The sequence below is a fragment of the Eriocheir sinensis genome, chromosome 33, assembly GCF_024679095.1.
Source record: "Eriocheir sinensis breed Jianghai 21 chromosome 33, ASM2467909v1, whole genome shotgun sequence".
NCBI lineage: Eukaryota > Metazoa > Arthropoda > Malacostraca > Decapoda > Varunidae > Eriocheir > Eriocheir sinensis.
This window is the reverse complement of record NC_066541.1, coordinates 264,175-278,956: the sequence shown is the minus strand read 5'-3', so window position 1 is coordinate 278,956 and position 14,782 is coordinate 264,175. Positions and strand designations below refer to the sequence as shown.

Below are 14,782 nucleotides of genomic sequence, written 5' to 3'. Positions count from 1 at the left end.
AGAGGAATTGAAGAGCGAGAGTGCCAGAGCAGGGACAGATGGAGGCACTTCTGAGATTGAGATACACACACACAAACACGCACACTGACTGACTGACTGACTAACTAACTACTGAGGAAATGTAGTAGTAGTAGAAAGAGAGAAAGAATAAGGAGAAGGAAGAGAAAGAGACAGAAGGCTGTTCTCTCTCTCTCTCTCTCTCTCTCTCTCTCTCTCTCTCTCTCTCTCTCTCTCTCTCTCTCTCTCTCTCTCTCTCTCTCTCTCTCTCTCTCTCTCTCTCTCAGGATCCACAGGATGACCCCCACAGTATGTTGACAACCCCCCACAGACACATATATGGGTCCCCCCCCCCCCTCTCTATAGAGCTAATTCTTTCTCATTATTTTTATTATTTCTCTTCCTATCAGAACCCCAACAAAAGATGAAGAAGAAGAAGATGAAAGAGAAGAAGAAGGAGGAAGTGAAGAAGGGAAGTCTGTCTTTCAATAATAATAATAAAATATATGTTGAAAGAAATCAGTTTAAATTCTGTCCATATAACACACACACACACACACACACACACACACACTCCTCCTCTTCTCTCCTTCTCTTCTTCTTCTTCTTCTGCTTCTTCTTTCTGCAATACATTAAAACATATTACTATTCAAATCTAGAAGAAGAGGAGGAAGAAGAGGGAAGGAGAGAGAGAAAACAGAGTGGACCAAGGGAGATAGAGTGAGGGAGGAGAGAGAAGAGTGGTGGAGAGAAAGAGGAGGGAGAAGGTGGATAAAGAAGGGAATGGAAGAGAGGGAGGAGAGGGAGAAGGAGGAGAGGAGGGAAAGAAGCGATTCTAACATAAGGAGAGATTTGGAGGAGGAGGAGGAGGAGGAGGAGGGTGAAGAATGTAATGAAGGAAGAAAGGAAGAGAAAGGAGGAGGAGGAGGAGAAGAAGAAAAGATATTATGAAAAAAAAAAAATATAAATCAAAATAAACCTTCTATTCCTTCTATTATCTCCTACTAATCACCAAGTCTATTATACTGATGCTAGATGTAGACAACCTCCCTGACTCTGCTCCAGGGAGGCAAGGAGCGTAAACACGCGCCTGCCGGAGGGGGGGCTGGACCATCAGGCCCCACCCAGAAGGCAAACAACAACGCAGCAAGGCAGCGAAAAAAAAAAAAAAAGTGTGAGGGCAGTAAAAAGTAACCTTGCCCAGGGTCAGGCACCACAAGGACTCAAACTACAAGAAAAGACTGCAAAACATAGAGAGGATAATGTGTTTTGCTTCTTACTGTCTGACAACAACAATATCTATAGCCACTGAGAACTGAAGAAATGTTTTGAGAGATCTAACTAATACATGTCCAATATATAGTTCTGGAAATGAGGCAGCTTTCTATATTATGTACTGACAACACTACCAGGCACAGAACACACCAGCAGGACATGAGGGATAACTTTCACCAGTCCTGCCCCTTAACCCCTTGACTGTGGATTTCTTACAAGAAGACCTCACCAAGCTACAGCAATGGAACAAAAAGTGTCTGCTACAATTCACTGAAGAAAAATGTAAAGTCCTGCACCTTGGGAGGGGATATCCAGCACACCAATACCACATGGGAAACACTCCACTATCACCACAGAGGCAGAGAAAGACCTGGGACTGTATGTTACCAGGCTACCAGTGAAGGCCAAATCCGTGCCAATTGCAGTGGTCGGATTAAAGACCCCCACACTCACCTTGAAGCAGAGCGCCGGCCAGTAGCGGCTGTGGGTACGGATGACGTCATTGATGGTCTGCACGGCACTCTTGTTGGGCACCAGCTGGGGCTCAAGGGGGGGCAGCAGATCCCCCAGCAAGGCCTTGGCACACAGCGTCATACAGTAGCTGATGGTGGTGAGGTTGAAGCCGCCCTCCAGTGCCAGAACTATGCGGTCCTCGGCCAGGCCAGACAGAAGGGCCATCATATGTCCACAGCAACCAGGACTCACGCGGCAACCTGGGAGTGTGTGTGAGGCTGTTACTTTAGGTATGAGATGCATGAAGGGAGGAATAAGGGAGGAGGAAGAGAAAGGGAGTCCTTTAATATGGAATGCAGTGGTAGTTTCGGTATGTGATCCATGAAGGGAGGACTGGGGTGAGGAAGAGGAAGGAGTTCTTCAATATGGAATGCAATGGTTAGGCTGTGTTACTTTAGGTATGAGATGCATGAAGGGAGGAATGGGGGTGAGGAAGAGGAAGGGAGTTCTTTAATATGGAATGCAATGGTTAGGGTGTGTTACTTTAGGTATGAGATGCATGAAGGGAGGAATGGGGGTGAGGAAGAGGAAGGGAGTTCTTCACTATGGAATGCAATGGTCTGAGATGACAATACACCAGGATACAATATAAGGAGACTACAAAATGCTTCATTGCATACACATGGCAGCCCCTGAAGATGAGTTATTAAGGCAGATAAAAATAAATAAATAAAAAAAGCAAAAAGAACAATACAGAAATTTTGGATAAGAAAGAACACTAAAGGAATAAAGAGAGGAAAACAAGAAACCCAAACAGTGAAGGAGTGCACCAGGGAGTGCTGTTATGAAGCCAAAACTCCCGACCATGAACTGAAAATATAATTATGGAGAGAGAACTGAACTGAACTGAACAGATAGTGACAGAAAAAGAGAAAGAGGCAGCAGCAGGTAGTCATACAGATAGTGACACCATCCACCAACCTCCAAGTGGGTCCCCGCACCAACATCAAGGCTGGCAGTGACCAGGACCAGCTGTGGGTTGAACTGGAAGGCCACGGGCAGCACCACCTGAGTGAGAGCCTCTGCGTCACCCATGCCACTCTGAAACAACACAAGAAAAACACTGTGGCTTTAGTAAACACGACTTCTTCCTCCTGAACTGTGGCTGGGAGGAAGGACACTGGACGATGAAATACCAGAGCTGAGGACCATAACTGATTCTTGCATTGGGAGCTTGGATAGCAGGGTGAACCTTCATGTGCTGGACAGGGCTGTGTGGATCTAGACATTGATCACTGGGAATCATAACAGGAAAAGAAGAAAGTGTCAGGTAATTGTGACTGAATAAAAATGCAATACTTCAGCACCAGTGTGGGGAGAAAAATGCTCACAGGACTTAGTACTCGAGGGTCAATTTTCTGATTTGTAGCTGGGAGGAAAGACACGGGGTGGTGGAATAGCTGAATCAAGGGTTTAGCTGTTACATCTCTCTCTCTCTCTCTCTCTCTCTCTCTCTCTCTCTCTCTCTCTCTCTCTCTCTGCCAGCCTAGTTTCCTTTTTATCATTCCTTCTTTCCTTAAATTTCCTTGGACTCTTCCCTTCTTTCTCCATTTAATTATTCCTCTTTCTCCTCCTCCTTCCTACCATCTTTCCAGGCCTCCTTTTCCTTCCTTCCTTCCTTTCTTTCCAAGTGAGGGCTGGAGCACTATTTCAAGTTGGTTAGCATGTGTTTGAATAGGTATTTAGAACAATCAAGACACCTCTCCTTCTGAAACTGATCTCTCTTTTGGCCACTTAGGCAATTATGGATAAGTAAAATATTGTGCCAAAATTGTTCCTGGTCCATGTAATGTGTCTATGTATTTTTTGGGGGAGAAAGGATGGACTCTATCTATTTACCTCCCTTTAATACAACCTTGGTGATGCTGTTGTTATGTCCATTTATTCTGTTTGTCTCACAGTAAGCAAACTGCATTGCATTTCTTTCCTCTCCCTCTTCCTTCTCTCCCTTTTCCTGAATGGTTCCTGTCTCTTGAGGGAAACAACCTCTCTCGAAATAGCTGTTCATTTATTTGGGAAAAAACAAACTCTGGGCACCTGGCTCATAGTTGTCATCATCTGATTAACCTTAAAAGATGCAGCATTGAAAGACTCCATCTGACATCTTCACTACCAGGTCAATGAACACAGTACAGATAAACTTATCAATTCATGAAAGGTAATACAGCAAATGTCAGGAGATAACTGGGAGTACCTACCTATCACACTATCTATCCGTCTCTCTATCTATCTAGGCATAGTATTTGGACATGAAGAGCTCTCAGGTCAAAGGCAGGTCCGGTGAGGGTCAGAGAGTAGGACATGAAGCAAGCGACCAGTGAGCAGCATTCTCAAACTGCAACAATGTCTGTGTAAAAGTAATTCCAAAAAAGGGTCAAGGGAAACTTGGTCCCATGAAGGTGCAGCACACTTGTTAACCCCTTGGCTGCAGATTTCCAGCCAGAAGACAGACCTCACCAAGCTACAGGAGTGGAACGAAAATGTCTGCTACAATGCAATGAAGAAAAATGTCCTGCACCCTGGGAGGGGATATCCAGCACACCAATACCACATGGGAAACACTCCACTATCCACCACAGAGGCAGAGAAAGTCCTGGGAGTGTATGTTACCAGGCTACCAGTGAAGGGATATCCAGCACACTAATACCACATGGGAAACACTCCACTATCCACCACAGAGGCAGAGAAAGTCCTGGGAGTGTATGTTACCAGGCTACCAGTGAAGGGATATCCAGCACACTAATACCACATGGGAAACACTCCACTATCCACCACAGAGGCAGAGAAAGTCCTGGGAGTGTATGTTACCAGGCTACCAGTGAAGGGATATCCAGCACACTAATACCATGTGAAACACTCCACTATCCACCACAGAGGCAGAGAAAGTCCTGGGAGTGTATGTTACCAGGCTACCAGTGAAGGGATATCCAGCACACTAATACCACATGGGAAACACTCCACTATCCACCACAGAGGCAGAGAAAGTCCTGGGAGTGTATGTTACCAGGCTACCAGTGAAGGGATATCCAGCACACTAATACCACATGGGAAACACTCCACTATCCACCACAGAGGCAGAGAAAGACATGGGAGTGTATGTTACCAGGCTAACTGTGAAAGCCAAATCCATGCCAGTTGCAGCAGACGGGCTAATATGTGAAATGTTCAACAAATAAATAGGAACCAAATATGAGGACACAGAGTCAAAGGAATCCAGTCATATGTAAAAAGACCCATTTTACTTATGAAAATTAAGTAGACTGAACATTCTAACACAGGGAAAACAAGAAAATTTTGACCTCTCCCTCCCTACTGGAAAGGTTCTACAAGCAAACCATTTTGTGACCATTACTCAACATCTGGAAGGGTAAAGTGTGACCAGGTGCAAAAAATATCAAACATGCACAAGAGAAAGGAAACTAAAACATAGTTATCTACGTGAAAGGTAGAAAAAGTCTCTGCCTCTGCTACACACCTAGGTCGGAACTGTCAAACGCCTCCGCCCTTCACATCAACTATTTCCAGAGGCCAAAAAGGAGACCAGTCGGGCTCTGATGCATGTTTTTTTTAGGTTCACAGTACAGAGGAAGGGTCAAACCACCACCAGGGCCATAAAACTACTCCTGGAAATGCCTACAACTATCATGAACGCCTTGTCAAACAGGTGACCTTGGGTGCGGAAATGTTTAAGAATGTGACCCCTAGACTGGTAGAGGGTGACCAGGGGTAAAATAAATACACTGATCATGCACAAGAGGAAAGAAACAAGAACATTTTCATCATCTACTTCAAAGGTAAAATAACAAAGTGTCTGCATCTACTACACACCTACACTGGCCCTGTATTCTCAAACCTTTGGGCACCCAAGTACACATATTTAACAGGGCTTCCATAGGCGTTGTGGGCATTACTAGGGGTAGTGTACTGTACCTGGTGGTAGTGTGGCCCTTCTTCTGTACCATGAACGTGAAAAAATCCTCATGAAAACTCAATTAACCCCCTGACTGAGGAATTCCTACCAGAAGACCTCACCAAGCTACAGGATTGGAACAAAAGGTGGCTGCTACAATTCAATGAAGAAAACTGTAAAGTCCTGCACCTTGGGAGGGAATATCCAGCACATCAGTACCACATGGGAAACCAGGCTACCAGTGAAGGCCAAATCCGTGCCAATCGCAGCGGACGGGCTAGTCTTTTTCGGCCTTTGGGAATAGTTGACGTGGTGGGAGGTGGAAGCGTTGAGAATACCGACACTGGTGGAAACTAAAAGCTGACCTAGTGTGCTAAAAAAATCTAGTGTTGACACAGGCACACACAAAAAGGTCCTGCTCACCACCATCCTTTCCCCTGAAAAGAGGAGACAGAATGACCCACTTTGGCGAGACTCATGCATTTGGGAGTTAGTAAGTTATGTCTTCACGCATGCGACAAAAAGTCAATTCCTGCTATACTTTTATTGGTGCAGAGAAGAGCAATGAAAAAAAAATGTCCTCGGAACACTTTTTTGATTTATGTGATGTTTCATTGATTTAGGTATTTATTGACTGATTTTTTTTATTTATTTATTTGTGTATGTTTGTGTGTGTGTGTGTGTGTGTGTGTGTGTGTGTGTGTGTGTCGTCAGCAGAGATATGGCCCTCACCTTGTTGCGGGTAATGTTAATGTTGTAGCCTTGGCCAGGTCCCGTCCCCACTCGTCGTAGTTTGGGTCCTCAGAGGATGGGAAGAAGAGGCCGTGGTCGTGGCAGTGGAGGGACACGTACAGCACCCTCGGCTCGGCCACAAACACATGCTGGATGCCGCTGCAGGGGTGCACATCCCAGACCACCACCAGCACCCTGCAGGCCACAGAGATGGGTGTTGAGAGTACAGTAGAATGCACACACACACACACACACACACACACACACACACACGTGTAGGCGAGATGTGAAAAAAGCTTAGCTTCCCAAACAGAAGCATTGAGCTATGGAATAGACTGGAGGAGGAGGTGGTTTGTGCAAGAAACATTCATGATTTTTAAGGAAAAGTTGGATAAGAGAGGATATGGAGACGGGACAGCGTGAGCGTAGCTCTTTTCCCGTACGTCACAACTAGGTATATACAACTAGGTAAATACACACAGACGGGACCACACGAGCGTAAAGCCCAGGTCCTGTAAAACTACAACTAGGTAAATACAACTAGGTAAATACACACACACAATCACACCACACACCCACATGCACACACTCACACACACACATAACAATAAATCAAGGTGGACGGAAGAAACTAGTGTTTGCAATATATATAAGCGACATGACAGAAGGGGTGACAAGCTATATGAATATGTTTGCTGATGATGCTAAACTAATGAGGAGGGTGGCTAATGAAGAAGACTGTGTAGCCCTGAGCCAAGATCTCGACAGAATAAACAAATGGTCACGAAAATGTGAAATGACATTCAGTACAGAGAAGTGTAGTGTGATGGAGTTTGGTAAGAGCAGTAGACGAATATCGGGGAACTACTCTCTCAGTAATGAAAGAATCATGAAAAAAACAGAGGAAAAAGATCTGGGAGTGACAATAACAAACAGGTTATCCTTTGGAAAGCATATAAATCGGATAACTGGGGAAACATACAATCTTCTTAGAAACATAGAAGTAGCATTTACATATTTAGAGGAAGAAATGGTGAAGAAACTAATAACATCAATGATACGTCCAAGACTGGAATATGCAGCATTAGTGTGGTCACCTAGATTGAAGAAAAAAATTATAAAGTTGGAAAGAATACAAAGAGCAGCGAGTAAATTACCGGAAACTCTGAGAGAACACACTTATGAAGAAAGACTGGAGAAATTGGGACTAACAACACTGGAGAGCAGAAGAGAGAGAGGGGACCTAATAGCATTGTACAGGATACAAGAGGAATTGGACAGGGAAGACCTAGTGGTACGTGACAGAAGTGTGACAAGAGGCAATGGTAAGAAATTGAAGAAGAGCGACTGTAGGAGAGACATCAAGAAATACAGTTTTCCATACAGAAGCATAACAACATGGAGCGGACTTGACGAGGAGACTGTGTGTGCAAAAACTGGACAGCACGGGCCTAGTACAGCTCTTTTCCTGCATTTCACAACTAGGTAAATACACACACACACACACACACACACACACACACACACACACACACACACACACACACACACACACACACACACACACACACACACACACACACACACACACAGGACAATAAAGAAAGGGAGAGAGAAGGAGGAAAATGATAAAAGGAGATGAGAGATTTTTGATAAAAGAAGGAGATGGGATAAAGGAAAGAAGGACTATAAATAGATGATTCCAGATAGATAAAGGAAGGAGATGGGAGAGAGGGAATGAAGAATAGAGAGATAGATAAGACCAAAGAGATTACAGATAAAAGAGGGAAGGAGAGATGGAAGAGAAGGAGGAATAAGAGAGACAGGTGATGCAAAACAGATTCAGGATAAAGGAAGGAGAGGAAGAGAAATAGGTGATGTGAAGGAAATATTTGACAAAGGAGTGATAATGATGATAATAAAAGGCAGAGTTAATGTGGTGCCAGGGCCAAGCAGCGCCCACCTTGGCATCCCAGCCTGTTGGCGGCGACGGCCACGTTGTTGTAGAAGCAGAAGCCGTGGGGGCGGTCCGGCTCGGCGTGGTGGCCGGGGGACGGATGATGCCCACGCCGGCCCTGGCTCGGCCTGCAAACACCTCGTCCACGACCTTCAAGGAAAGAGATTGTATCATTCCTACATTGTTTTCCTCCTCTTTCATTACTGTCAATTCCAAATGCATTCTTGAGGGTAGTATATTATGACTAGAAAAAGAGTACATATAAGTGTGTGTATAAAAAGTATAGAATGCAGAATGAAAATAAAAGATTACAGGCTTTTACTATAATTTTTTTCCTTCTCCTTCTCCTCCTCCTCCTTATCCTCTTCTTCCTCCAATTTGAATACAGCATTATTTTCTATTACAGGCTTTTACTATAATTTTCTCTCCTCCTTTTCCTTCCTCCTCCTCCTCCTCCAATCTAAAGACCCAACCATGAGCAGAGACTAGAGGAGTGACTCAATGCCATTCCTTTTCATCTCCTGTCTCACACACCTCCTCCTCCTCCTCCTCCTCCTCCTTCTTTCTCTACCAACGTGAACACAACATTACTCTCTCCTACATGCACTTATGGTACTCCTTTCTCCCCCTCGTACCTGCAGCAGTGAGCCGGCCGAGAGCAGGGCACAGACGTTGGTGGCGGGGTGGAGGTAGACAGACTTGTAGTTCTCCTGAAGGGTCTGCAGCTCCTCCTCCCGCTGGGCCTGGAGGCTGAACATGAAGGCCACGTGTTCCTGGCTGTGTGGGAGCTCCACCTCCTCCCCCTGGACCTGGAGGCTGTGCAAGGATGGAGAGAGGGAGGGAGAAAAGGGTTAGATTAGGATTAGACTCTTTCTTTATCAATATCTCTTTGACATCATCTATAAATCTCTCTATTTCTCATTTACTCTCTCCCATCTCTCCTTCCTTTATCCAGAATCTGTTTTGCATCATCTCTCTCTCTCTCTCTCTCTCTCTCTCTCTCTCTCTCTCTCTCTCTCTCTCTCTCTCCTTCCTCAGTTCTAATTCCAACGATGAGAACAACTTCTTTGCCTCAACTCAACCCAACTGATCCTACTGGCTGACACTGCATCAAGTTTATAAAGCAGGTCCAGGAATAGAGAGAGCTGCATACCCTCTATGCTTTACTATGGGTGGCTATACAGGTGTTAGCCAGTGCAGGTGTGAAGGGAGACTCATACTAAGCAAGGCGAACAAGGAGAAGTAAACAACTGAACAGTGAACGACGGAGCAGTGACATAAACATGAACACACACATCATACAGACAGTGCCTCCACCACCCACCTGCAGCCGCTGGCCTCACCCCAGCACCCCGGCACGCCCCAGCACCTCCCACACCCGCTGGATGCGCTGTGGCCGCTCTGGATGTTCCCTGTAAGGGGGGGAGAGGGGGAAAGAGGGTGAATTAGTGTGTACCTCTGTGTGTTGTGGTGTGAGGGAAACTTGTCTGGTAAAAAAGGTTGCTCTAGTACGAGGGTAGAAAGCTGCCTCAAGGGGTTATGTGTGGTCAAAGTTATGGTGGTTAAGTGTTGGTTAGATAAGTGAGGAAAGCTTTGTCTTCTAGCTCTGGTAAAGAGTATTAAAGCTGCCTGAATGGGTGACATATGTAACAAGGAATTGGGTGAAAATAAATAAATGGTATGTAGAAAGTTGGAAAGTTTGGTTTAGTCGGCACAACATCTGTGGTCATATGCCGGAGAGAGACAGAAGGGAAGGAATTATAGAAGGGAACAGATCCCAGGAGACGGGACACAACCCCCGATTAATACCTGGTACCCATTCACTGCTGGCTGGACAGGGGCGTCGGGTATCGGAAAAGTCGCCCAAATTTTTCCACTCCGCCCAGGAATCGAACCCGGGCTCTCTCGGTTGTGAGCCGAGTGTGCTAACCACTGCACCACGAAGTCCTCTATAAATGGTATGTGTGAGGGAAACTCTGAGTCTTTTTGAGGTAAAAGCTCTGGTAAAAAGATGCCATGTGCTGCCTCAGTGGGTTTGGTGTGGACAAGAAATTCGGTCCAAGTAGATATATATGTGAGGGAAACTTGGTCTTCTTGAGGTAAAAACTCTGGCAGGTACCAAGAGCTGCCTCGGGTACATCAGAGTACTTAGACTATCTTCATTATGTTTTGTCTGTGAATGAAAAAACACCTTAGTGTGTAGTGCACTTACCCTTCCGTAAGGCTGCGTGTTGCTCCACCTGCTCGTCACACACCAGACACAGCCTCGGAGACTCACTCAGCACCACGGCCTCTGAAGACAAGGCACAGAGCTCCTCAGTGACTCCTGTTTGCTGTGACTGAGCTTCCTATGAAAGGTGTACATCCCTCCCTCTTCCTTCTCCTCCTCCTCCTCAGCCATTATTATTGGTCCACTGCAGTACAAAGGCATTTCCTAATGTTCCCAACCTCTCACATCTCCTTCACTCCCTCCCTTCCCTTAACTCTCCTTTCCCCTCCTTCCTTTCCCTTTCTTTGCCTCCCTCTCCCTTCCTCCCTGCTTCCTTTTCTTTCCCTCTCAACCCCCCTCTCTCTCCCTCTTCCTCTTTGCCTTCCCTTTCCTTTCCTTCCCTCCCTCCTTTCCATTTTTCCCTTTCTTCTCTTCCTTCCCTCTCCCTCTCCCTCTTTCTCCTCCTCCCCTTCCTTCCTACATACCTTCCCTCCTCAGCTGCAGCAGTTTCTCACCAATCCTCTCCCTGAGCTGCTGTGTCTGTGGTGTCAGGAGCTGCATGGTGTCTCTGGTCTGGAGGCGTAAGGGCCAGACACCCACCAGGCCTTGGAAGGAGAGGCTCGGGGTGAAGGTGCTGGGGTCAGCCTCGCCCCGCACCTCCTGCTGGCATAAGGACCCCTGGTACTGGAAGCAGCGCCAGTGTGCCCGCTGGACGTACACCAGGCTCAGCAGTGTCTCCTGAAGGCTGGGGAGGACAGGGAAGGGAGAGGAAGGTCAATGTTGAGAAAAAGAGCAGGTTAACTATAGGAAAAAGACATTGTTTCTGAGATCCAAGAAAGGCCATCAAGGAAAAATAAGACAATGCTACAGGCCCAAACAGCTTCCTCTTAATGAGCAGACATGGATAGGGAAATTAAAATAGACAGCGACAGTAAAGTAAGGAGAATAATAATAATAAAAAAGAGGGACAAAAACAATATTAAAACAAAACAGTTCAATAAATCCTGCATCAGAGATAAGGCAGACAGAGAGATAGATAAATGGATATAGACAGACTGAGATAGATAGATAGATAAAGACAGATATAAGCAGAGATAGATAGACAGGCACAGAGATGGACAGATTGATACAGAAAGATATAGACAGACAGACAGCTATCAGGCACCTTGGTGATGGCTGCAGGGGGGTCCAGCAGGGGGGCAGTGGTGGCCCAGCAAGGCACTGAGGGTGTGGGCGGCACTCTTGGCCAGGACAGCAGGCACCACCCACCCTGCACACACAACAGGGATTGCTTATTACCATTCTAATTATTATTATTATTATTATTATTATTATTATTATTATTATTATTATTATTATTATTATTACTATTATTATTATCAATATTACTATCATCCTGCTATGTAATAATAATTGTCTAAGCTATTTTTTAGATTTCTGTGCAATATTTTTTTCAAGTTTTCAGTGATGTATCAATTTTTTTTCCCAATTGAATTCTATAGGGAGGTAGAATGCATACCAGTGTGTGGATGTGTGGTGCTCAGTTCCTGCCACAATGTTTGGGTGAGGTCAGACTGGTCACCTCCAGCACCAGCACCACCTTGCCCCACGCCAGGGCCATCAGCTGGGAGGTGAGGTGTGTGTACAGGCCTGGCCACACCTCCAGCACCAGCACCACCTTGCCCCGTGCCAGGGCCATCAGCTGGGAGGTGAGGTGTGTGTACAGGCCTGGCCACACCTCCAGCACCAGCACCACCTTGCCCCACGCCAGGGCCATCAGCTGGGAGGTGAGGTGTGCGTACAGGCCTGGCCACACCTCCAGCACCAGCACCACCTTGCCCCACGCCAGGGCCATCAGCTGGGAGGTGAGGTGTGGTTAGAGGCCTGGCCACACCTCCAGCACCAGCACCACCTTGCCCTGCACCAGGGCCATCAGCTGGGAGGTGAGGTGTGTGTACAGGCCTGGCCACACCTCCAGCACCAGCACCACCTTGCCCCACACCAGGGCCATCAGCTGGGAGGTGAGGTGTGTGTACAGGCCTGGCCACACCTCCAGCACCAGCACCACCTTGCCCTGTGCCAGGGCCATCAGCTGGGAGGTGAGGTGTGTGTACAGGCCTGGCCACACCTCCAGCACCAGCACCACCTTGCCCCGCGCCAGGGCCATCAGCTGGGAGGTGAGGTGTGCGGCCTGGCCACACCTCCATCTCACCCTGAAATGCCAGATGGTAAAATAAAGTATAATAAATATGCTGTATTATTATTATTATTATTATTATTACTATTGTGTTTGGCTTCCCTGTTAAGAGTGGTTCATAATGGGAAGTTTGTGATACAGTTGAGTAAAATAAAATATATATATATACCATCTTTTATTATTATTACTAGTATTAGTATTAATAGTAATAGTAGTAGTAGTATCATCATCATTATTATGGGGCTTGACTTCCCTGCTGGAGTGATTCACACTGGCAAGTGTCTGGATGAGGAGACAGAGCTGAGAACATCCATGAATTTATGAAAGTAAGTACAGTTGTATGAAAGCAGATATGGAGGCAGGTCAACACAAGCTTAGTTAAAATCCTCTATACTATGACTAAGTAAATGCATACAAAAACCAGACAAGCAAGCAGAGGCAGACACAAACACACACACACACACACACACAGATACATTGTGACTTAGAATGACCTTGAAAATAGATAAAATTGAGCTCAAGCAAAAAATATTCATGAATTAAAGCTATACTTGATAAACTGAAATTTGGAGACAGGACCAGCGTAAAGCATCCTGTATATCACGAGGTAAATACACACACACACACACACATACAACCTCCACCTAACACATACACAAGAGCCCACAAGTGTAGCTCAATTCCTATATATCACAACTATAGTCTGTTCACTTAATTCTGACCCAAGCTGACAACATAAACCTAAGCGTGGTCATAAGCACAGTGCATATTAGCAGAAAGTGCTGCGTGAGATAAACACAAACAGGTTAAAGAAAACTTGGAAGCCACAGCAGCAGCCAGTCAACACTCAGCTTGCAAACACACTTAGGTTTATGTTGTCAGCTTGGGTCTGACTTAAGAGAACAGACTTTAGAAAGGCTTTAGGCCAAGAGAGAGAGAGACTGAGAGAGCAGGACTTGCCTTTTCATCCCCCACTGCCGAGTCATAACCAGCAGACACAACACTATAACTAACTCAGGACCAAACTAGAAGAGAAAATAGTCGTGCTTAGGGTTCAAACGGCACACCAGGTTCAGTCTAGCCTCCTCCGATCATATGTTGAGGTTTGTGCATAGGTGTGTGTGTGTGTGTGTGTGTGTGTGTGTGTGTGTGTGTGTGTGTGTGTGTGTGTTGGGGTCCTAATCGGTCAATCAGATTGTATCTTACTGACAAAATGTGTCAAATGTAGCAATTTCAAAATGGTATGCCACATAAACTGTACTGCATTGTAGGGATCTTGCTTTTCCTGTCCCTCAAGCCTGGACATCTAATGCCGCCTAGTAATGAAGGGGAAAAAATTCACACTAAGCTGCACACAACTTTCTACTCTGTCTCATTCCTATGCTATACAAATCCCTTATGCAGGAGTAAACCACCGTCTGCATTCCTTTATCCCTTTTGCTGGTACACTCTGGAACAAACAAGCTTCCTTTGTCTGTGTTTCCTCCTGCCCATGACTTGAACTCTTTCATGAGGGGAATATCAAGACACCTCTCCACCTGTAACTGACTCTCTCCAGACCACTCACTTCTATCTACTTTTACAGGAGCAATGCATAGTGGGCTTTTTTCCCCTTGAGCTGCTTCATTAACTGGACAAAGGAAAAAAAGAAAAAGAGCTTCTCACTCCCTTGGCCTCTGCCTTTTCCTGACCTACTAACAAAGACCAGAGCTGCCCAGCCTCAACCTCTGCCTCACCTGCTTCTCCAGACTTGCCATCGGTTGCTGCCGCTGCCGCACCCCCAGCAAGAGGCTGACCGCGCAGGGATTCCTGGCTGACGTCTTCCTCTGGGGCGTGTCTTCCGTCATCCTGCAACACAAAGGTTCACCTTCATCAACTGGTTAAGATTTATTTCAGAGGCAATATTTGCCCAAGGTTTTTGATATGGGGTCATTTTCAATAATTTTAAATGTAGAAATTCAAGTGTCACAAAACAGAGCCTTGAGGACACAT

At 45.9% G+C, this 14,782-nt stretch overlaps 2 protein-coding genes across 2 annotated transcripts; both read right to left on the bottom strand.

The window, feature by feature from the left end:
• Positions 1-1,188: 1,188 nt before the first annotated feature.
• LOC127006852 (polyamine deacetylase HDAC10-like) lies at positions 1,189-9,189 on the bottom strand. Its single transcript, XM_050877206.1, has 5 exons — positions 9,020-9,189; positions 8,391-8,534; positions 6,428-6,622; positions 2,707-2,826; positions 1,189-1,985 (listed from the first exon to the last, which is right to left on the bottom strand). Exons 1-3 carry the CDS (start codon positions 9,140-9,142, stop codon positions 6,497-6,499), a joined length of 393 nt encoding a protein of 130 aa, XP_050733163.1. The 5' UTR covers positions 9,143-9,189; the 3' UTR covers positions 1,189-1,985; positions 2,707-2,826; positions 6,428-6,496.
• Positions 9,190-9,459: 270 nt separating this feature from the next.
• On the bottom strand, positions 9,460-12,800 carry LOC127006824 (uncharacterized). The gene is made up of 6 exons (XM_050877177.1): positions 12,785-12,800; positions 12,113-12,140; positions 11,759-11,863; positions 11,079-11,338; positions 10,597-10,677; positions 9,460-9,796 (listed from the first exon to the last, which is right to left on the bottom strand). Exons 1-6 carry the CDS (start codon positions 12,798-12,800, stop codon positions 9,681-9,683), a joined length of 606 nt encoding a protein of 201 aa, XP_050733134.1. The 3' UTR covers positions 9,460-9,680.
• Positions 12,801-14,782: the final 1,982 nt, after the last annotated feature.